Source organism: Salmo trutta, chromosome 4 (genome assembly GCF_901001165.1).
Source record: "Salmo trutta chromosome 4, fSalTru1.1, whole genome shotgun sequence".
Classification (NCBI taxonomy): Eukaryota; Metazoa; Chordata; class Actinopteri; order Salmoniformes; family Salmonidae; genus Salmo; species Salmo trutta.
Window position 1 is genome coordinate 27,793,701 of NC_042960.1, and position 22,572 is coordinate 27,816,272.

The 22,572-nt window shown below is 42.8% G+C and overlaps 1 protein-coding gene across 3 annotated transcripts in view; it reads left to right on the top strand.

The window, feature by feature from the left end:
* Positions 1-22,572, top strand: part of LOC115192187 (serine/threonine-protein kinase Nek7) — a 127,885-nt gene that overhangs the window by 71,278 nt on the left and 34,035 nt on the right. For 2 of the 3 annotated variants that reach the window (XM_029750405.1, XM_029750407.1), the window contains one exon: positions 8,172-8,312. In XM_029750405.1, coding sequence (XP_029606265.1) covers positions 8,172-8,312 — 141 coding nt within the window. Of the gene's footprint in view, positions 1-3,587; positions 3,726-8,171; positions 8,313-22,572 lie in introns of those variants that run through there. The other variant, XM_029750406.1, reaches the window with a different exon arrangement.

Consider the following 22,572-nt stretch of genomic DNA (forward strand, 5'->3'; position numbering starts at 1 on the left):
CGTTCACCCAAGTATTTTAATCTAAATCGCAATTGCAATATTTAGTTAAAAATAAGGCCTCGATTTTGTTTTTCCCATATCGAATCAAATTGTATTTGTCACATGCACCGAATACAGCAGGTGTCGACCTTAGTGAAATGCTTGCTTACAAGTCCTTAACCAACAATGCAGTTTTAAGAAAAAATACCTAAATAAGAAATAAAAGTAACAAATAATTAAAGAGCAGCAGTAAAATAACAATAGCGAGGCTGTATACATGGGGTAATATTTGGTACAGAGTCAATGTGCGGGGCACCAGTTAGTTGAGGTAATTGAGGTAATATGTACATGTAGGTAGCGTTATTAAAGTGACTATGCATAGATAATAACAGAGTATAGCAGCAATGTAAAAGGGAGGGGGGCAATGCAAATAATCTGGGTAGCCAATTGATTAGATGTTCATGAGGCTTGGGGGTAGAAGCTGTTCAGAATCCTCTTGGACCTAGACTTGGCGCTCCAGTACCGCTTGCCCTGAGGTAGCAGAGAGAACAGTCTATGACTAGGGTGGCTGGAGTCTTTGACAATTTTTAGGGCCTTCCTCTGACACCGTCTGGTATAGAGGTCCTGGATTGCAGGAAGCTTGGCCCCATTGATGTACTGGGCCGTACGCGGTACCCTCTGTAGTGCCTTGCGGTCGGAGGCTGAGCAGTTACCATATCAGGCGGTGATGCAACCAGTCAGGAAGGATATCTGCCCTCAAATGTTCTGTTCAGTTAATCAGAATGCCCCATTTAAAAAAAAATGATTTGGCATTTGTGTTGCCAGCCTAGGGTCATGCACAACTCATAAAGCAAATGTAAAACTTTTATTCAAAAACACAAAATACTGTCAAAAAATTAGCAATATTGTCTCATAATATTTTGGCCAAATCAAACTTTATTTGTCACATGCGCCGAACACAGGTGTAGACCTTACTGTGAAATGCTTACTTACAAGCCCTTAGCTCTTCTTGAACCGCATTGTTGGTTAAGAAAATATTTACCAAATAAACTAAAGTAAAAAGTAACACAATAACATAACAATAACCAGGCTATATACAAGGGGTACCGAGTCAGTGTGCAGGGGTACAGGTTAGAGGTAATTTATACATGTAGGTAGGGGTGTAGTGACTATGCATAAGATAATAAGCAGCGAGTAGCAACATTGTACAAAACAAATGGGTCAATGTAATAGTCTGGTGGCCATTTGATTAATTGTTCAGCAGTCTTATGGCTTGGGGGTAGAAGCTTTTAATGAGCCTTTTGGTCTTACACTTGGCGCTCCGGTACCGCTTGCCGTGCGGTAGCAGAGAAAACAGTCTATGACTTGGGTGACTGGAGTCTCTGACAATTTTATGCTTTCCTCTGACACCGCCTATTATATAGGTCCTGGATTGCAGGAAGCTTTGCCCCAGTGATGTACTGGGCCTTACGGTCAGATGCTGAGCAGTTGCCCTACCAGGCGGTAATGCAGCCGATCAGGATGCTCTCGATGGTGCAGCTGAATAACGTTTTGAGGATCTGGGGACCCATGCCAAATCTTTTCAGTCTTCTGAGGGGGAAAAGGTGTTGTTGTGCCCTCTTCACTGTCTTGGTGTGTTTGGACCATGATAGATCGTTGGTGATGTGGACAACAAGAAACTTGAAACTCTTGACCCACTCCACTATAGCCCCGTTGATAATGGGGGCCTGTTCAGCCTGCCTTTTCCTGTAGTCCACGATTAGCTCCTTTGTCTTGCTCACATTGAGGGAGAGGTTGTTGTCCTGGCACCACACTGCCAGTTCTCTGACCTCCCTACAGGCTGTCTCATCATTGTCGGTGATCAGGCCTACCACTGTTGTCATCAGCAAACTTAATGATGGTGTTGAAGTCATGTTTAGTCATGCAGTCGTGGGTGAACAGGGAGTACAAGAGGGGACAAAGTACACACCCCTGAGGGGCCCCAGTTGTTAAGGGTTGTTGCCTACCCTTACCACCTGTGGGTGGCCCATCAGGAAGTCCAGGATCCAGTTGCAGATGGAGGTGTTTAGTCCCAGGGTCCTTAGCTTAGTGATAAGTTTCGTGGGCACTACGGTGTTGATCGCTGAGCTGTAGTCAATTTAACAGCATTCTCACATAGGTGTTCCTTTTGTTCAGGTGGGAAAGGGCAGTGTGGAGTGCGATTGAGATTGTGTCATCTGTGGATCTGTTGGGGCGGTATGCGAATTGGAGTGGGTCTAGGGTATCCGGGAGGATGCTGTTGATGTGAGCCATGATCAGCCTTTCAAAGCACTTCATGGCTACTGACATGAGTGCTACGGGGTGTTAATCATTTAGGCAGGTTACCTTCGCTTCTTTTGGGCACAGGGACTATGGTGGTCTGCTTGAAACATGCAGACTCAGTCAGGGAGAGGTTGAAAATGTCAGTGAAGACACTTGCCAGTTGGTCCGCGCATGCTTTGAGAACAAGTCCTGGTAATCCATCTGGCCCTGCGGCTTTGTGAATGTTTACCTGTTTAAAGGTCTTGCTCACATCGGCTACCTGGAGCGATATCACACAGTCATCCAGAACAGCTGGTGCTCTCGTGCATGCTTTAGTGTTGCTTGCCTCGAAGCGACGCTTTGCTCGTTTGTTGGTTCGTCTGAGGGCATAGTTGGATTTCTTATAGGCGTCCGGATTAGTGTCCCACTCCTTGAAAGCGACAGCTCTAGCCTTGAGCTCTAATCAAATCAAATGTTATTTGTCACGTACACATGGTTAGCAGATGTTAATGTGAGTGTAGCGAAATGCTTGTGCCATGATAGATGCGGATGTTGCCTGTAATCCATGGCTTCTGGTTGGGATATGTACGTACGGTCAGTGTGGGGATGACGTTGTCGATGCACTTATTGATGAAGCCGATGACTGAGGTGGTATACTCCTCAATGCCATTGGATGAATCTCGGAACGTATTCCATTCTGTGCACGCCAAACTGTCCTGTAGCTTGTAAGCAGGAATCAGGAGGATAGAATTATGGTCAGATTTGCCAAATGGAGGGTGGGGGAGAGCTTTGTATGCATCTCTGTGTGTGTGGTGTAGAGATTCATTTTTATTTTTTCCCTCTGGTTGCACATGTGACATGTTGGTAAAAATGTGGGAACACTGATTTAAGTTTGTCTGCATTAAAGTCTTCGGCCACTAGGCGTGCCGCTTCTAGTTGACCATTTTCTTGTTTGCTTATGGGCTTAGTGCCAGCATCGATCTGTGGTGGTAAATAGACGGCTACGAATAACATAGATGAGAACTCTCTTGGTAGATAGTGTGGTCTTCAGTTTATCAGAAGGTACTCTACCTCAGGCGAGCAATACCTCGAGACTTCTTTAATATTAGACATCGCACACCAGACATCGCTCACCAGCCCAGCCCTAGTGTGTGTGTTGTCCTAGGAACCTCTTCTGTCGTTGCCGCAGGTCTGTGTTCTGTTCATGCAGACTTTGTTTAATTGTGAAACGAATCTGAAGTGAACACATCTAAAGTTGCTCCTTCCCTCCCTCCATCATGACACTGTGCTCTCACCCTCCTCTCATCTCCTCTCCTCCTCCTTCCCAGAGTCTGCCTGCCTGCCTGTGAGGGTGTCCCCGGGTCGTGGTCGGGGCCAGGAACCGGTGACATGTGGCATTGTGATATCTGTCGCCTCCTCTCTCCCTCCACCACACCAACAGACACGTTTACAAAATGGCTGCAAAGGTCACGTTCTGCTCTGTGTGTTTTCACACATCACAACCCCAAGGCTCATTCCAGCCTGTTTTCTTAGCTTTTTAATTTTAGACCTTTCACTGGCGAGCCGAGTTTCAGGGCGCCACATGCATCCCTTGGAAGAGGAGGGCACTGTGGGGGGGGTTTGTCGCTAGCTGACTGGTCCAACATAAGTCACCTCAAGTGCAGCAGCGTCATGTTAACTGTGATGTGCCATGGCAGACTACAGCACAGACACACACTTGAATTATTGTCCTCGTTGGACATAATAATGACCTAATGAGATTTAGTGGTTCAGAAGAGTCCAACAAAAATTCTGTTAAAGGGATACTTTGAGATTTTGAGTCAGATGAACTCTTGTATACCATTTTGAAATTGAATTTGTCACATGCGCCAAATACAACTGGTGTAGACTTACCAGGAAATGCTTGCTTTACAAGCCCTGCCCAACGATGAAGAGTAAAAAAATGTATTAATATATATAGTAACACCTGAGGAATAACATTTTTTATATATATGTGTGTGTGTGTATGTATGTATGTATGTATGTATGGATGTATGTATGTATGTATGTATGTATGTATGTATGTGTGTAAATAATATATATGTAAAAATATATATATGTAAATAAAAATATATATATGTGTAAATAAAAAAAAAAAAAAAAAAAAAATATATATATATATATTTTTTAATTTTATTTATTTATTTACATGTTTAATTTATTCAGAGCGACTTACAGTAGCGATTAGGGTTAAGTGACTTACTTGCTCAATGGCACACTGACAGATTTTTCAACTAGTCTGGATTTGAACCAGCGACCTTTCATTTACTGGCCCAACACTCTTAACCACTAGTCTACCTACCTATACAAGAATGGAGCTATATACAGGGAGTACCAGTACCAGATCAATGTTCAAAGGTACGAGGTAATTAAATTAGATACTGTATGTACATGAAGGCAGGATAAATTGACTAGGCATCAGGATAGATGATAATACGAGCAAAATAAAGAACAGAGTAGCAGCAGCAAATGACGAGTGTAAAAATGTGGATGAGAGTGTGTTTGTGTTGTGTCAGGGTGTGTGTGTGTTGTGCGTATGTAGTGCATCTGTGTGGGAGTGTCAATGTAGAGTGTGTCTATATAGTCTAGTAAGTGTACGTAGGGTCAGTGCAAGATATAGTCAGTGCAGATAGTTTGGGTACCATTAATTGACTATTTAGCAGTCTTATTGCTTGGGGGTAGAAACTGTCTCGGAGCCTGTTGGCCCGAGAGCTGATGCTCCAGTACTGTTTGCCGGACGGTAGCCGAGTGAAGCGTCTATGACTTGGGTGACTGGAGTCTTTCGGGCCTTTCTCTGACACCGCCTGATATAGACGTCCTGGATGGCAGGGAGCTTGGACCGAGTGATGTAATGGGCTGTACGCACCAAGCTCTGTAGCACTTTGTGGTCAAGAGCGGTGCATTTTCCAGACCAATCAGTGATGCAGCCAGTCAAGATGCTCTCGAAGGTGCAGTTGTATGACTTTTTGAGGATCCAAGGGCCCAGGCCAAATCTTTTCAGCCTCCTGTTTTGGACCATGTTAGTTTGTTGGTGATGTGGACGCCAAGGAACTTGAAGCTCTCGACCCGCGCAACAACAGCCCTGTTGATGTTGGGGGCGTGCTCTCCCCTCTTTCTCCTATAGTCCACGATCAGCTCCTTGGTCTTACTGACGTTGAGGGAGAGATTGTTGTCCTGGCAACACACTAAGTATCTGACCTCCTTTCTGTAGGCTGACTCATCACTGTTGGTGATCATATATACCACTGTTGTGTCGTCAACAAACTTGACAATGGTGTTGGAGTCGTGCAGGTCCACGCAGTTGTGGGTGAACAGGGAGTACAGGAGGGGACTAAGCACACACCCCTGAGGGGGGCCCCCTTGTTGAGGATCAGCATGGCAGAGGTGTTGTTGCCTACCCTCACCACCTGGGGCCGGCCCGTCAGGAAGTCCTGAATCTAGTTGCAGACGGAGGGGTTATTCCTGAATGAATTGTAAATAATGATGAGTGAGAAAGTTAGAGGCATACTGTAAATATCATACCCCTCCCCAAAATGCTAACTTCCCCTGTTATTGTAATGGTGAGGAGTATGATATTTGTGCATATAACATTCTTACTCATCATTATTCACAATTCATTCAGGACTATCCGTAATCATGGTTGCATCCACATTAATGTAGAAGTGTTTAGAAACATTATGTTCTTATTTACAATAAAAGTGACTCCAAAATGACAGAATACATTTTTTACCATTCATTTCTATTAGGCACAAAATCATCTGAAACACAACCAAAACAAACAGCCAATGCGTCCAACATGTTTCCAGAGTCACAAGCTTGATGTAATCATTGTGTTCTAGGAATATGGGACCAAATACTAAACTCTAAACTATATCAATACACATATATATGAATTTGTCCCAGTACTTTTGTTCTCATAAAATGGTGGGACTATGTACAACCTGTATGGATGAAAATACCCTCAAATTAAAACTGACAGTTGGCACTTTAACCTCATCGTCATTGTATCATTTCAAATCGAAAGTGCTTGGAGTACAGAACCCAAAAATTCTATATAAATGTCACTGTCCCAATACTTTTAGAGCTCAATTTAGTTTATGTTGTCAACAATCTAAGCCAACCCCGTCTGTTTTGCCCCATAGTTGCGCATGTGTCGGTTTTGTTGCTAAACAACCAACCCGTCTATAGGATTCCACCTTCCTCCTTTATTGTCCTTTTGCATGTTTGATGTCTCGTTGGAGGTCCTTGTCCTGTTCCTTGTAAGCAAAGGCTCTAGCCTTTAGCCCAGTGCGGATATTGCCTGTAATCCATGGTTTTTGGTTTGGAAACATTCTTACTGTGGGGACGACGTTGTCTATGCACTTATTGATGAAGCCCGTAACTGTTGTGGTAAACTCCTCAATGCTATCGGATGAATCCCGGAACATATCCCAGTTTGTACTAGCAAAACAGTCTTGTAGCCTCGCGTCTCCTTCTAATGATCACTTCTGTATTGAGCCCATCACTGGTACTTCCTGTTTGAGCTTTTGTTTGTAAACAGGAAGCAGGAGAATGGAGTCATGGTCAGATTTGCTGAAGGGAGGACGAGGGAGGGCCTTGTATGCGTTTTTGCGGGTAGAATAAAAGTTTAAGAGTTTTAGCGCCCCTAGTGGCGCAAAAGACTTGTTGGTAGAAGTGAGGTTGGGCGGTTTTAAGTTTCCAGAAATGCTGCCTCTGGGTGAGCGATTTCTTGTTTGCTTATGGTTCGAGAATGGTGTTGGCTTGTGGAGGGATGTAGACAGCGGTGATAATTTCGGATGAGAATTCTCTTGGTGGATAAAAGGGTCTGCAGCTTACCTTGAGGTATTCTATACTGAACAAAAATATAAATGCAACAATTTCAAAGATTATGCTGAGTTACAATTCAATTGACTGATTCCTTAATCAGTCAATTTAAATACATTCATTAGGCCCTATTCTATGGATTTCACATGACTGGGCAGGGGCGCAGCTGTTTTTTTCCCCACAAAAAAGCTTTATTACAGACAGAAATAGACCTCAGTTTCATTAACTATCCGGGTGGCTGGTCTCAGATGATCCCGCAGGTGAAGAAGCCGGATGTGGAGGTCCTGGGCTGGCGTGGTTACACATGGTCTGCGGTTGTGAGGCCAGTTGGACGTACTGCCAGATTCTCTTAAACAACATTGACAAAACTGCACATTTTCGAGTGGCCTTGTATTGTCCCAATCACAAGATGCACCTGTGTAATGATCATGCTGTTTAATCGGCTTCTTGATATGCCACACCTGTCAGGTGGATGGATTATCTTGGCAAAGGAGAAATGCTCATTAATAGGGATGCAAACAAATTTGTGCACAAAATTTGAGATGCATTTTAGGTAACTTTTAGTTCAGCTCATGATACATGGGATCACCACTTTACATGCTGCGTTTATATTTTTGTTCAGTATATATCAGGTGGGCAAAAGCTGCTAGCAGATACCCATAGACTTCCAGTCATTGTACTAACGCTAGTTAGCAATTCACTAGCGCTAGTTAGCAACTTCCATCTCTGCACGCAGAGACAAGTGGTATCCATGAGTTCATCTGATGCTGAGGGAAGTAGATAAAGGGCCTCATTGCCAAATCCTGAATTATCCCTTTAACTGTAAATATGCATAAATAATCACTAAGTTCAATGTTGTTTTTCTGGAAAGGAAATGCCATGTTTAGCAGAAGGAGATGGGATGGATTCTGCTTTATCACACAATCTATTTTTAACCATTCCATGTTCAACATGCTGTAAAACTCAAATCATAACTGCAAGGGAAAGCATCAGGGGTGTAGGCCTACTTGTGTGTGTGTGACTGTGTGTTGTCTGTGTCGGCCTTGTAGAAGCCGCTTCAGCCGGACATGGGCCACAACTCTCTGGCTAACTTCCAGATTGAGAAGAAGATTGGGCGGGGCCAGTTCAGTGAGGTGTACCGGGCCAGGTACCTGATGGACAACACCTCCATGGCCCTCAAGAAGGTTCAGGTGAGAGAGCCTCATGCGCGCACACATAGCACAGATCATAATGTTTTTCCCACCTTTCATGATACCCCTGAAATGTGTCCTTGGGTATGATGTCACCAATTTTCCTACATATTCTCAAACTACTTCATATTTTGTAGTTCATAGAGAAAGATTGATTTTAAATTGTATAACCGACTCAAATCAAGATCTGTATCTGAATGTTTATCAAAGTTAGCTGACTAACTTATCAAATTTATTAGTGTACTTGCTGAAAGCAAGACCACTCTAGAAATAACACATACTCGTATTATTATAATTTGCCTTCTTCCACTCGCCCTAGTGCTTTAACCGTTTAAAACATTTTGGGGGCATAAGATAATTAGCTTAAAATAATCCACCAACACTAGTGGTTTGAACTAGAGACACCAAACTAACTTTCACATGTTCAGGCTATCTGATCAATATTTCCATCTACCTACTTTTTCAACTATAACCAGTCACTACCGTTACTTCTGCAGTCATTAACACTACTGCAACTTATTTTAGAACCATAAATACTTTAAGACAAGCTAACAAGCACACACATTTTCATTAGGAAATATACTTTTGTAGTTCATCCTGCTTTGTGATCATTACTCTCTACTAGTAGTATACACGATATACCAGTCCAATAATGTCCACTTCACTTTAATGCGTATCTCATATATAGCATCTGTGATCAGCCAGCCGCGTCTCTTTCCAGCCATCACTCACCTGCATGTCTCTCCGTCCGCTCTTCCTTTGCATCTATTCCTCCATCAGTTTTTAAAATGTAATTTAGCCATGATGGCGAGTGGGGTTGCAGACCCTGATGTCTTCTGTTGTTACATTTGTAAATATTTTACATTAGAGCAGTGTGCGGAGCGAGCAAAGTTGATACATTGTATCATTTCATCGCCTGGTATAACCAAGAGCACAGGCCATTCTGAGTAGGCTTTGCAATTGCAAGTTCGCTAGTCACAGAGGAAAATGGAATGACAACTTCGCGACAGGCATGTTTGCAGCTTTACAGCAAAGAAAACGGCGTGTCTAGCCCAAAAGGTTCGAAAAATATGACCCATATTACCAGAGCTACTTTTTTTTCTTCCTGTGCGATTTCGCACACATTTTATAGAATTTCACAAACCATGTCGCAGGCCATTTTAAACTAATCCTGTTGTTCATTCATGTTACCGAGCTAGCTAACAACCTATTAATTTGACATTAGCTCTAGGCAAATCAAATTGACACAGGAATAAAGGAAAATGGTCTGCTTCTCATGAGATGTGCTTTAAAGGTAGGATTTATATAAGCCTAAGCTATATAAAAATAAAAAAAATCGCTTTCTGGTGCTCCTTAAATTCTGTTTGGTGCCTAATGCTTTTAAAGTTGGGAGAAGTGTGTGTGTTTTTGAGGGAGGGAGATGATTCTTCTCTATGTTAACTGAAGAGTAAAGAGGGTTTCATGCAGTGTTTTCCCCTGACTGCCACAATGACATGCAGATCATAATGCATGTATATTCCTTCCTCCCATTCCTCCAACCAAATCACCGGTAGGCCTCTGCAAATATGAACAAATCAGTCTTTCTATGCATTATTCTATTTTACAGTGAACAGTGTGAAGTTAATTCAATATGTGTTGTATTGAGTTGAATTGTGAATATCAGTTACAAGTTTTTTGCATAGCACATGCGCGTTACATTTATAAAACGGAGCAAGTGTTTGGGGTATAGGGCGAACAGGACAAGGACACTTGGCCGCTCTGAATTGTGTCACAATATTTTGTGATTTTGATGGATATGATTTATTTAAGTGACGTACACCTACCCGTGCCCAGCCCACATGGGCTTACAAGACACTACTAAACACATACCATTTTACCTTGTACTCAAAACAAAATAACATTTGACAAATTATAGGCATACAATAATCTTGGAAAGTACAGATACCATCTAGCCACACTACACAAGCAGTACATTTCTCATTCTCCTCCGGGCATTGTGAACAAACAATTCTACTTGGTATCATGATACTTGGCCTGGTATTGTATTGTTAGTAAAATGTTTGTATCTTGACAACACTACTCGCTACTATCACTGTATTTAATATTTAACCGTGTCTTTATTTGGGTTTACTGCATTATTGAAATGCTTTATTAAAATGTGTATGTGTTAAACAGAGTGCTGGAAGACCGACTCATCTAACTTGATTCAACTGTCAGTGTTCATGTCTGGTGGTAGTGTGACAGTCTTCATTTACAGATTCCCTCTATAGACTGTAGAAAGTTGGCTCAGAAAGTACGAAACTAGTGTCTTCAGATTACTCCTTTATAACATGGGAGTGCTTGCCACACTCTCGTGACACATACAGTAGTTTCCACCATCATGTCACCTGAAGTAAATTGTTGAACACACATGTCTATGTTTTTAAGGTGCATTATGGCTCTAAAAATATAAAATTCCTCTGTATGCTGATTCACGTCGTGTGTGTGTGTGTGGTGTTTGTGTTCACAGACAGAGTTCTTTCTTTAGCTAGTCAACCCACCACAATTTACCACCTCGTCTCAGCAATATCACAAGATGAGAAGGTCAATGGGTTCACTTTACTGAGAATCACACTTGTGATTTCTCAATACAGCTAGCCATTTAATAAAATGTTATTTGTCACATGAGCCGAATACAACAGGTATAAGACCTTATCGTGAAATGCTTACTTACCATCCCTTAACCAACGATGCAGTTCAAGAAAGAGTTAAGAAAATATTTACTAAATTAACGAAAGTTACATTTTTTAAATAAAAAGTAACATAATAAAATACAAAAAATAGGCTATATACAGGGGGTACTGGTACCGAGTCAATGTGCAGGGGTACAGGTTCGTCACGGTAATTTGTACATGTAGGTAGGGGTGAAGTGACTATGCATAGATAATAAACAGCGAGTAGCAGCAGTGTAAAAACAAGGGGGGGTGTCAATGTAAATAGTTCGGCGTTCAGCAGTCTTGGGGGTAGGTGTTTAGCAGTCTTGGGGGTAGAAGCTGTTTAAGAAGCCTTTTTGTCCTAGACTTGGCATTCCCGAACCGCTTGCCGTGCAGGTGCAGAAAGAACAGTCTATGACTTGGGTGACTGGAGTCTTTGACAATTGTTTGGGCCTTCCTCTTACACCGCCTAGTATATAGGTCCTGGATGGCAGAAAGCTTGGCCCCAGTGATGCACTGGGCCGTACGCACTACCCTCTGTAGCGCCTTACGGTCAGATGCCGAGCAGTTACCATACGAGGCCGTGATGCAACTGGTCAGGACGCTCTCAATTGTTCAGCTGTAGAAATTTGAGGATCTTGGGACCCATGCCCATTTTATTTTTATATATTTTTTTACCTTTATTTAACCAGGTAGGCCAGTTAAGAACAAGTTCTCATTTACAACTGCGACCTTGCCAAGATAAAGCACTGCAACACAGAGTTACACATGGGATAAACAAACGTACAGTCAATAACACAATAGAAAATCTATATGCATCGTGTGCAAATGTAGTAAGGTTAGGGAGGTAAGGAAATAAATAGGCAATAGTGGCAAAATAATTACCATTTAGCAATTAACACTGGAGTGATAGATGTGCAGAAGATGAATGTGCAAGTAGAGATACTTGGGTGCAAAGGAGCAAAAAAATAAATAATATGGGGATGAGGTAGTTGGGTGGGCTCTCTACAGATGGGCTGTGTCCAGCTGCAATGATCGGTAAGCTGCTCTGACAGCTGATGCTTAAAGTTAGTGAGGGAGATATAAGACTCCAGCTTCAGTGATTTTGGAAATTCATTCCAGTCATTGGCAGCAGAGAACTGGAAGGAAAGGTGGCCAAAGGAGGAGTTGGCTTTGGGGATGACCAGTGAAATATACCTGCTGGAGCGCGTGCTACGGGTGGGTGCTGCTATGGTGACCAGTGAGCTGAGATAAGGCGGGGCTTTACCTAGCAAATACTTATAGATGACCTGGAGCCAGTGGGTTTGGCGACGAATATGTAGCGAGGGCCAGCCAACGAGAGCATACAGGTCGCAGTGGTGGGTGTAGTATATGGGGCTTTGGTGACAAAACGGATGGCACTGTGATAGACTGCATCTAATTTGCTGAGTAGAGTGTTGGAGGCTATTTTGTAAATTATATCGCCGAAGTCAAGGATCGGTAGGATAGTCAGTTTTACGAGGGTATGTTTGACAGCATGAGTAAAGGATGCTTTGTTGCAAAATAGGAAGCCAATTTTAGACTTCATTTTGGATTGGAGATGCTTAATGTCAGTCTGGAAGAGTTTACAGTTTAACCAGACACCTAGGTATTTGTAGTTGTCCACAAGTCAAACCATCCAGAGTAGTGATGCAAGATGGGCGGGCGGGTGCGGGCAGCGATCGGTTGAAGAGCATGCATTTAGTTTTACTTGCATTTAAGATCAGTTGGAGGCCACGGAAGGAGAGTTGTATGGCATTGAAGCGCGTCTGGAGGTTTGTTAACACAGTGTCCAAAGAAGGGCCAGAAGTATACAGAATTGTGTCATCTGTGTTGGTAGAAGTGAGGTTGGGCTGTGCAGCAAGAGCGACATCAATGATATATACAGAGAAAAGAGTCGCCCCGAGAATTGAACCCTGTGGCACCCCCACAGAGACTGCCAGAGGTCTGGACAACAGGCCCTCCGATTTGACACACTGAACTCTATCAGAGAAGTAGTTGGTGAACCAGGCGAGGCAGTCATTTGAGAAACCAAGGCTGTTGAGTCTGCCGATAAGAATATGGTGATTGACAGAGTCGAAAGCCTTGGCCAGGTTGATGATGACAGCTGCACACTTGTCTTTTATCGATGGCGGTTATGACATTGTTTAGGACCTTGAGCGTGGCTGAGGTGCACCCATGACCAGCTTGGAAACCAGATTGCATAGCGGAGAAGGTACGGTGGGATTCGAAATGGTCAGTGATCTGTTTTGTTAACATGGCTTTCGAAGACTTTAGAGGGGCAGGGTAGGATAGATATAGGTCTGTAACAGTTTGGATCTAGAGTGTCTCCCCCTTTGAAGAGGGGGATGACTGCGCAGCTTTCCAATCTTTAGGGATCTCACACGATACGAAAGAGAGGTTGAACAGGCTAGTAATAGGGGTTGCAACAATTTGTGGCGGATAGTTTTAGAACGAGAGGGTCCAGATTGTCTAGCCCAGCTGATTTGTTGGGGTCCAGATTTTGCTGCTCTCAGAACATCAGCTATCTGGATTTGGGTGAAGGAGAGATGGGGAGGCTTAGGCAAGTTGCTGTGGGGGGTGCAGAGCTGTTGACCAGGGTAGGAGTAGCCAGGTGGAAAGCATGGCCAGCTGTAGAAAAATGCTTATTGAAATTATCGTAGATTTATCGGGGGTGACTGTGTTATTCCTAGCCTAGCCTCAGTGCAGTGAGCAGCTGGGAGGAGGTGCTCTTATTCTCCATAGACTTTAGTGTCCCAGATCTTTTTGGAGTTAGTGCTACAGGATGCAAATTCCTGTTTGAAAAAGCTAGCCTTCGCTTTCCTAACTGCCTGTGTGTATATTGGTTCCTAACTTCCCTGGAAAGTTGCATATCGCTGGGGCTATTCGATACTAATGCAGTATGCCACAGGATGCTTTTGTGCTGGTCAAGGGCAGTCAAGTCTGGAGTAAAGCAAGGGCTATATCTGTTCTTAGTTCTACATTTTTTGAATGGGGCATGCTTATTTAAGATGGTGCGGAAAGCACTTTTATAGAATAACCAGGCATCTTCTACTGACGGAATGGGGTCAATATCCTTCCAGGATACCTGGGCAAGGTCGATTAGAAAGGCCTGCTCGCTGAAGTGTTTTAGGGAGCGTTTGACTGCGGACCCATTACGGATGCAGACAGTGATCGCTGAGATCTTTGTTGAAGACAGCAGAGGTGTATTGAGAGGGTAGGTTGGTCAGGATGATATCTATGAGGGTGCCCGTGTTTACAGGTTTAGGGTTGTACCTGGTAGGTTACTTGATCATTTGTGTGAGTTTGAGGGCATCTAGCTTAGATTGTAGGATGGCCGGGGTGTTAAGCATATCCCAGTTTAGGTCACCTAACAGTATAAACTTTGAAGATAAATGGGGGGCAATTAATTCACATATTGTGTCCAGGGCACAGCTGGGGGCTGAGGGGGGTCTATAACAAGCGGCAACAGTGAGAGACTTATTTCTGGAAAGGTGGATTTTTTTTTCTTCGGTCTCCTGAGGGGGAAAAGGTGTTATCATGCCCTCTTCACGACTGTCTTGGTGTGTTTGGACCATGATAGTTTATTGGTAATGTGGACACCAAGGAACTTTAAACTCTCAACCCGCTCCACTACAGCCCCGTCGATGTTAATTGGAACCTGTTCTGCCCGCCTTTTCATGTAGTCCACGCGAGATGACATCAACACTGTCTGTGTATCGTTATTAACAGTGACTGGGAAAGTTGATTATCTGGAGGAACAATCCAGAAGGAATAACATGGTTGTGGATGACATACCAGAGTCTACTCATGAGTCTGAGGAGAAAGTGAGAAAAATTTTGCAGAAAAGATGCAGATCGATCATGAGAAGATTGAGGTGGAGCGCTGCCACAGGTCTGGAAAACCTAAAACCAGCCCAGGTGAAAGACCCAGGCTGATAGTGGTCAAGTTGCTAAGGTTCAATGACAAGATGGCTGTTCTGGAGAGAGCCAAGAACTTGAGAGGAACCAACATCTTCCACAATGAGGACTTCTGTGAAGCTGTGCGCCAGCAGCGGAAATAACTTAATCCAGCTATGAAAGCTGCCAGAGAGCGTGGGAACATTGATTTACATCCGCTACGACTGGCTTATTGTCTACCCTCCCAACCACAAGCCTGGGAGGAGTGAGTAAGCCAAGCTTCCAGGTCAGTAGCTTTAGCCCAACATCACACACTCACCAACTGACACTCACAAGTGCCTGATTGACTGACTATTAGCCAAACAATGTTTTTAATTTAATGTCGTTTTTTTTTTAGGACTGACCCCAATTAGTTAATTGTTTGGTTGTTAGGCTGTTGGTCGACCGAGATTGTTTTAGTTGAGCAGTAACAAATATAAATATATGCACTACCGTTCAAAAGTTTGGGGTCTCTAAGAAATGTCCTTGTTTTTCAAAGAAAATCACATTTTTTGTCCGTTTAAAATAACACCAAACTGATCAGAAATACAGTGTAGACATTGTTAATGTCGTAAATGACTATTGCAGCTGGAAACGGCATTTAATGGAATATCTACATAGGCGTACAGAAGCCCATTATCAGCAACCGTCACTCCTGTGTTCCAATGGCACATTGTGTTAGCTAATGCAAGTTTATCATTTTAAAAGGCTAATTGATCATTAGAAAACCCTTTTGCAATTATGTTGTGGAAGGCTACCCAAAATGTTTGACCCAAGTTAAACCATTTACAGGCAATGCTACCAAATACTAATTGAGTGTATGTAAACTTCTGACCCACTTGGAATGTGATGAAAGAAATAAAAGCTGAAATAAATAATTCTCTCTACTATTATTCTGACATTTCACATTGTTAAAATAAAGTGGTGATCCTAACTGATGTAAGACAGGGAATTCTTACTAGGATTAAATGTCAAAATTTGTGAAAACATTGAGTTTAAATGTATTTGGCTAAGGTGTATTTAAACTTGCCATCTCAGTGAACTAATTCATTGTGGAGGCCGAGACTAAGAGCCAATTTATGTTTGATCCGAAAATGTGGTCGGAGGCAAAATATGGAGGGTATGACGGAATTGCCGAGCCTCCAGAGGCATGCAGATGCCAAATCGAGATCCATACCACATCGCCATGCGACTCCCAAATTTTGTAACAATGCGGAGAGCTCTGTATAGCTCCGCATTGACATGATTAGTTGACGGGAGGTGGGGGTGGTACATTCTGTAGAAAACAAACTCACTCACTTGACAACAGCTCTGCACTCAATCCTATAGAGTATGAATGCCCTGACTTCTGCTGAGGTCGTATCACCGTAAATGCTGCATGGCCGCCAATGCAGACGTCGGATTGACCATGCGCCCAGATGCATAATGCACTTCTCTCTACAGAATGCGCACTCTCCCGCAAATTTGTGCACTTTCATTGTTACGTAACTTCATTGAGTGAATTGTTTGCATTTGATTGTATATTGTATATTAATTCCCATTACATAGATCACCAGTAATATATTTGCCGTTAATTCCTATAATTTCTAATCTACAATGTTTGTTACTTTGGTTACAGTAATTTCTGTTAATGCGTTCAGTATTATTATTATTGCAGTCTTCCTGTTATCATTGCCGGAGTTGATACATTGTTTGCAGATTGCACAACCTATGCTACACTTGTGAGAAACAAGTTTTGGTTTATTTCATTCCATCTTTGAGTTTTGTCAATTTAGTCATTTGTCTTTTGTTTGGAGCCCTCCTGTTAATGTTGAGTAAAGACTCACATGAATAGAATTAGGCCTATAGGCTACCTGGCCTGCGTGCAAATGTAGGCATATAAATATGCCCATTTGGGGATCTGATAGTATTTCTGATTGGCTTAACACACCACCACTAATGAGCTGTGGAGCTTATCAAAGTAATGTTTCCTTCACCTCAAACAGCAAGCAAATAAAGTATATTTTTACATCCATTGAGAATTAACAGTAGTTCCTCAATGTATTTGAAACATCTTTCCAGCTCTCTCCCTTTCGATAACCACTCGTGAAAGGGAAAAATGTTATGCTCTGATCCAGTGGAAACATCATAAAAAAGGCCTACCTGATTATGATTACTTCATAGCAGTGCTTGACTTGGACTTTAAAAGGTTCTGGTACTCATTTTGGTTGCCGGTACTGTTTATATTTAGGTGCAGGAGAGCCACAATACTTTTGAGCTAGTACTCTATAAGAGGAACAGAAGCTCAAGCAGTAGAAAAATGTATGTGCAGGTACTCCACTCCGGTGAGTTCCTGCCCAAGCCAAGCACTGCTTCTCATTCCTTGCGCAAATACCCAAACTCACTGGTCCGGGAAACTCTGAGGGTCCAGAGTATTTTATACAATGTTGCAAGTTCACTAGTGCAAGAAAGTTAATAGTTGATACAATGTTTCAAGTTTGTTGCAGACAGTCCATGTGTAGTGAGTGTGATTTATAGGATATTTATTTTTAATAGGATATTTTCTACCTGCAGACTGCAATGTTTTTATTTGTTGGCTTTATGTAGGCTATTTTTTACGTAGTTGGCAATACTTTTTAGATTGGTATCATTTTATTTTAGATTTGGATCGAATTTTTATTAACCACATGACAATGATTTTGAGACATGTAGACATTATTATAAATTAAATGAAACTGTTAGACCAAAATGTGCATATGAAAACCATAACTGGCACGCAGATCGGTAGAAATGGTAAGATAAATTGGTATTCCACATGAGAAAGGTTGCCGACTCCTTGTGTAGCCGATTTACCGGCAACTTCAGGAGAGTAATGGCGGAATCTGCGGCAGTCAGCACGAGCGGGAGGAGAACAGTTGGGTCAGGTTAAGGTTTTTTTCTTCTGGTTATCTAGATCTCTGGCACCCTCCGTCTTATTTCATCAAATGCTAAGCTTAAAGCATCAGACCAGCTCAATGAATGTAGTTGATTTTATTGAAACACATAGGGTGTCTAAATATGGAAAAATACAGGTAAAAAAATGTTGAGCACTCGTTTGGTCGAAAGAACAGACAACTTTCGGTCGACCAAGATTTTATTTTATTTTTTCAGGGACAGCCCTAGTTTTTTCCTCCATATTATGTCTCTGACAAGCTACCCAGAAAAGGGCTAAGAATATCTAGCCCATATGTAGCCTTAGAAATAAGGTTCAAGAAATCAATAACTTACTAAGATAACATTCATATACTGGCTATCTGAGACTCAGATAATTCCTTGTATCTGAGTCGGTACAGCCACCTGGTTTCTTCACGCATCGCGCCAACAGAAACAAGCATCTCTCTGGTAAGAAGAAGGGCGGGGGTGTATGCCTTATGATTAACGAGAAGTGGTGTGATCATAACAATATACAGGAACTCAAGTCCTTTTGTTCACCTGACTTAGAATTCCTCACTATCAAATGCCGACCGCATTATCTACCAAGAGAATTCTCTTCGATCATAATCACAGTCGTGTTTGTCCCCCCCAAAACAGACACATCGACGGCCCTGAAAGAACTTCATTGGACTCTATGTAAACTGGAAACCACATATCCTGAGGCTGCATTTATTGTAGCCGGGGATTTTAACAAGGCTAATCTGGAAACAAGGCTCCCCAAATTCTATCAGCATATCGATTGTGCTACCAGGGGTAGGTAAAACCCTGGATCATTGTTGTTCTAACTTCCGCGACGCATATAAGGCCCTCCCTTTGGAAAAGCTGACCACGACTCCATTTTGTTGCTCCCAGCCTATAGACAGAAACTAAAACAGGAAGCTCCCGCCCTCAGGTCTGTTCAACGCTGGTCCGACCAATCGGATTCCACGATTCAAGATTGCTTCGATCACATGAACTGGGATATGTTCCGCATTGCGTCAAACAACAACATTGACGAATACGCTGATTCGGTGTGCAAGTTCATTAACAAGTGCATCGGTGATGTTGTACCCACAGTGTCTATTAAAACATTCCCCAACCAAAAACCGTGGATTGATGGCAGTATTCGCGCAAAACTGAACGCGCGAACCACTGCTTTTAATCAGGGCAAGGTGACCGGAAACATGACCGAATACAAACAGTGTAGCTACTCCCTCCGCAAGGCAATCCAAACAAGCTAAGCATCAGTTTTGAGACAAAGTGGAGTCGCAATTCAATGGCTCAGACATGAGAGGTATGTGGCAGGGTCTACAGTCAATCATGGACTACAAAAGAAAAACCAGCCCCGTCGTGGATCACGATGCCTTGCTCCCAGACAGACTGATCAACTTTTTTGCTCGCCTTGAGGACAATATAGTACCACTGACACGGCCCGCTACCAAAACCTGCGGGCTCTCCTTCACTGTAGCCAACGTGAGTAAAACATTTAAACGTGTTAACCCTCGCAAGGCTGCAGGCCCAGACGGCATCCCCGGCCGCGTCCTCAGAGCACATGCAGACCAGCTGGCTGGTGTGTTTACAGACATATTCAATCAATCCTTATCCCAGTCTGCTGTCCCCACATGCTTCAAGAGGGCCACCATTGTTCCTGTTCCCAAGAAAGCTAAGGTAACTGAGCTAAATGACTACCGCCCCGTAGCACTCACTTCCGTCATCATGAAGTGCTTTGAGAGACTAGTCAAGGACCATATCACCTCCACCCTACCTGACACCCTAGACCCACTCCAATTTGCTTACCGCCACAATAGGTCCACAGACGACGCAATTGCCATCACACTGCACACTGCCCTAACCCATCTGGACAAGAGGAATACCTATGTAAGAATGCTGTTCATGGACTACAGCTCAGCATTTAACACCATAGTACCCTCCAAACTCGTCATTAAGCTCGAGACCCTGGGTCTCGACCCCACCCTGTGCAACTGGGTCCTGGACTTTCTGACGGGCCGCCCCCAGGTGGTGAGGGTAGGTAACAACATCTCCACCCCGCTGATCCTCAACACTGGGTCCCCACAAGGGTGCGTTCTCAGCCCTCTACTGTACTCCCTGTTCACCGATGACTGCGTGGCCATGCACGCCTCCAACTCAATCATCAAGTTTGCAGATGACACTACAGTGGTAGGCTTGATTACCAACAACGACGAGAGGGCCTACAGGGAGGAGGTGAGGGCCCTCGGAGTGTGGTGTTAGGAAAATAACCTCACGCTCAATGTCACCAAAACAAAGGAGATGATCGTGGACTTCAGGAAACAGCAGAGAGCAGCCCCCTATCTACATTGACGGGACAGTAGTTGAGAGTTAAGTTCCTCGGCGTACACATCACGGACAAACTGAAATGGTCCACCAACACAGACAGCGTGGTGAAGAAGGCGCAGAAGCGCCTCTTCAACCTCAGGAGGCTGAAGAAATTCGGCTTGTCACCAAAAACACTCAAACTTTTACAGATGCACAATCGACAGCATCCTGTCGGGCTGTATCACCGCCTGGTACGGCAGCTGCTCCGCCCATAACCGGAAGGCTCTCCAGAGGGTAGTGAGGTCTGCACAACGCATCACCGGGACACCTACACCACCCGATATCACAGGAAGACCAAAAAGATCATCAAGGACAACAACCACCCGAGCCACTGCCTGTTCACCCCGCTATCATCCAGAAGGCGAGGTCAGTACAGGCGCATCAAAGCGGGGACCGAGAGACTGAAAAACAGCTTCTATCTCAAGGCCATCAGACTGTTAACCTCTCTGTTAACCTCCAAATTTAAAACCACAAAATGTCATAATTCAAAGTTCTCAAACATAGGACTATTTTACACCATTTTATAGATACACTTCTCCTGAATCAAACCACGTTGTCCGATTTCCAAAAGGCTTTATAGCGAAAGCAAAACATTAGATTATGTTAGGAGAGTACATAGACACAAATAATCACACAGCCATTTACCAAGCAAGCATATATGTCACATAAACCCAAACCACAGCTAAATGCGGCACTAACCTTTGATCTTCATCAGATGACACTCCTAGGACATTGTGTTAGAACAAAACATGCATGTATTGTATATCAAGTTCATATTTATATCAAAAAACAGCTTTTTACATTAGCATGTGATGTTCAGAACTAGCATACCGACCGAAAACTTCCGGTGAAATTACTAATTTACTCACGATAAATGTTGACAAAATACATAATTATTTTAAGAATTATAGATACAGAACTCCTTTATGCAATCGCTTTGTCCGATTTTAAAATAGCTTTTCCGCGAAAGCACATTTTGCAATATTCTGAGTACATAGCTCGGCCATCACGGCTAGCTATTTTGACATCCGCCACTTCGGGGTCACCTAAACTCAGAATTACTATTAGAAAAATTGGATTACCTTTGCTGTTCTTCGTCAGAATGCACTCCCAGGACTTCTACTTCAACAACAAATGTTGTTTTTGTTCCAAATAATCCATAGTTATATCCAAATACCGCTGTTTTGTTCATGCGTTCAGGTAACTATCCAAATGGTGACGCGCGAGCGCATTTCGTAACACAAAATTTCAAAATATTCCATTACCGTACTTAGAAGCATGTCAAACGCTGTTTAAAATCAATTTTTATTATACTTTTCTCGTAAAATAGCGATAATATTCCAACCGGGCAACGTTGTATTCATTCAAAGGCTGAAAAAAATTGAGAAGTCTCCTGAACGCGCATCTCAGTCTCACTGTCCCCAGGCTGACCACTCACAAACAGAGCTGCTGTACTTTGCCCAGAGACAGCAGACACCCCATTCCACTTTCTGCCGGCTTTAGAGAGCCAATGGAAGCCTTAGAAAGTGTCACGTTACAGCACAGATGCTGTATTTTCGATAGAGATGCAACAGAAGGACAACAAATTGTCAGACAGGGCACTTCCTGTATGGAATCTTCTCACGTTTTGGCCTGCCATATGAGTTCTGTTATACTCACAGACACCATTCAAACAGTTTTAGAAACTTTATAGTGTTTTCTATCCAAATCTGCAAATTATATGCATATTCTAGTTTCTGGGCAGGAGTAGTAACCAGATTAAATCGGGTACGTTTTTTATCCGGCCGTGAAAATACTGCCCCCTATACCACAACAGGTTAAACAGCCATCACTAACATTGAGTGGCTGCTGCTAACATACTGACTCAACTCCACCTACTTTAATAATCACTTCACTAGCCACTTTATATTATATGTTTACTTACCCTACATTACTAATCTCTTATGTATATACTGTACGCTATACCATCTACTGCATCTTGCCATCTGATGTAATGTATCACTAGCCACTTTAAACAATGTTACTTCATATAATGTTTTCATTGCTCATCTCGTATGTATATACTGTACTCTATACCATCTACTGCATCTTGCCTATGCCGTTCGGCCATCAGTCATTTATATATTTTTATGTACATATTCGTATTCATTCCTTTACACTTCTGTGTATAAGGTAGTTGTTGTGAAATTATTAGGTTATATTACTTGTTACATATTACTGCATGGTCGGAACTAGAAGCACAAGCATTTTACTACACTTGCATTAACACCTGCTAACCATGTGTATATGACAAATACATTTGATTTGATTATACAGCAGTAGTAA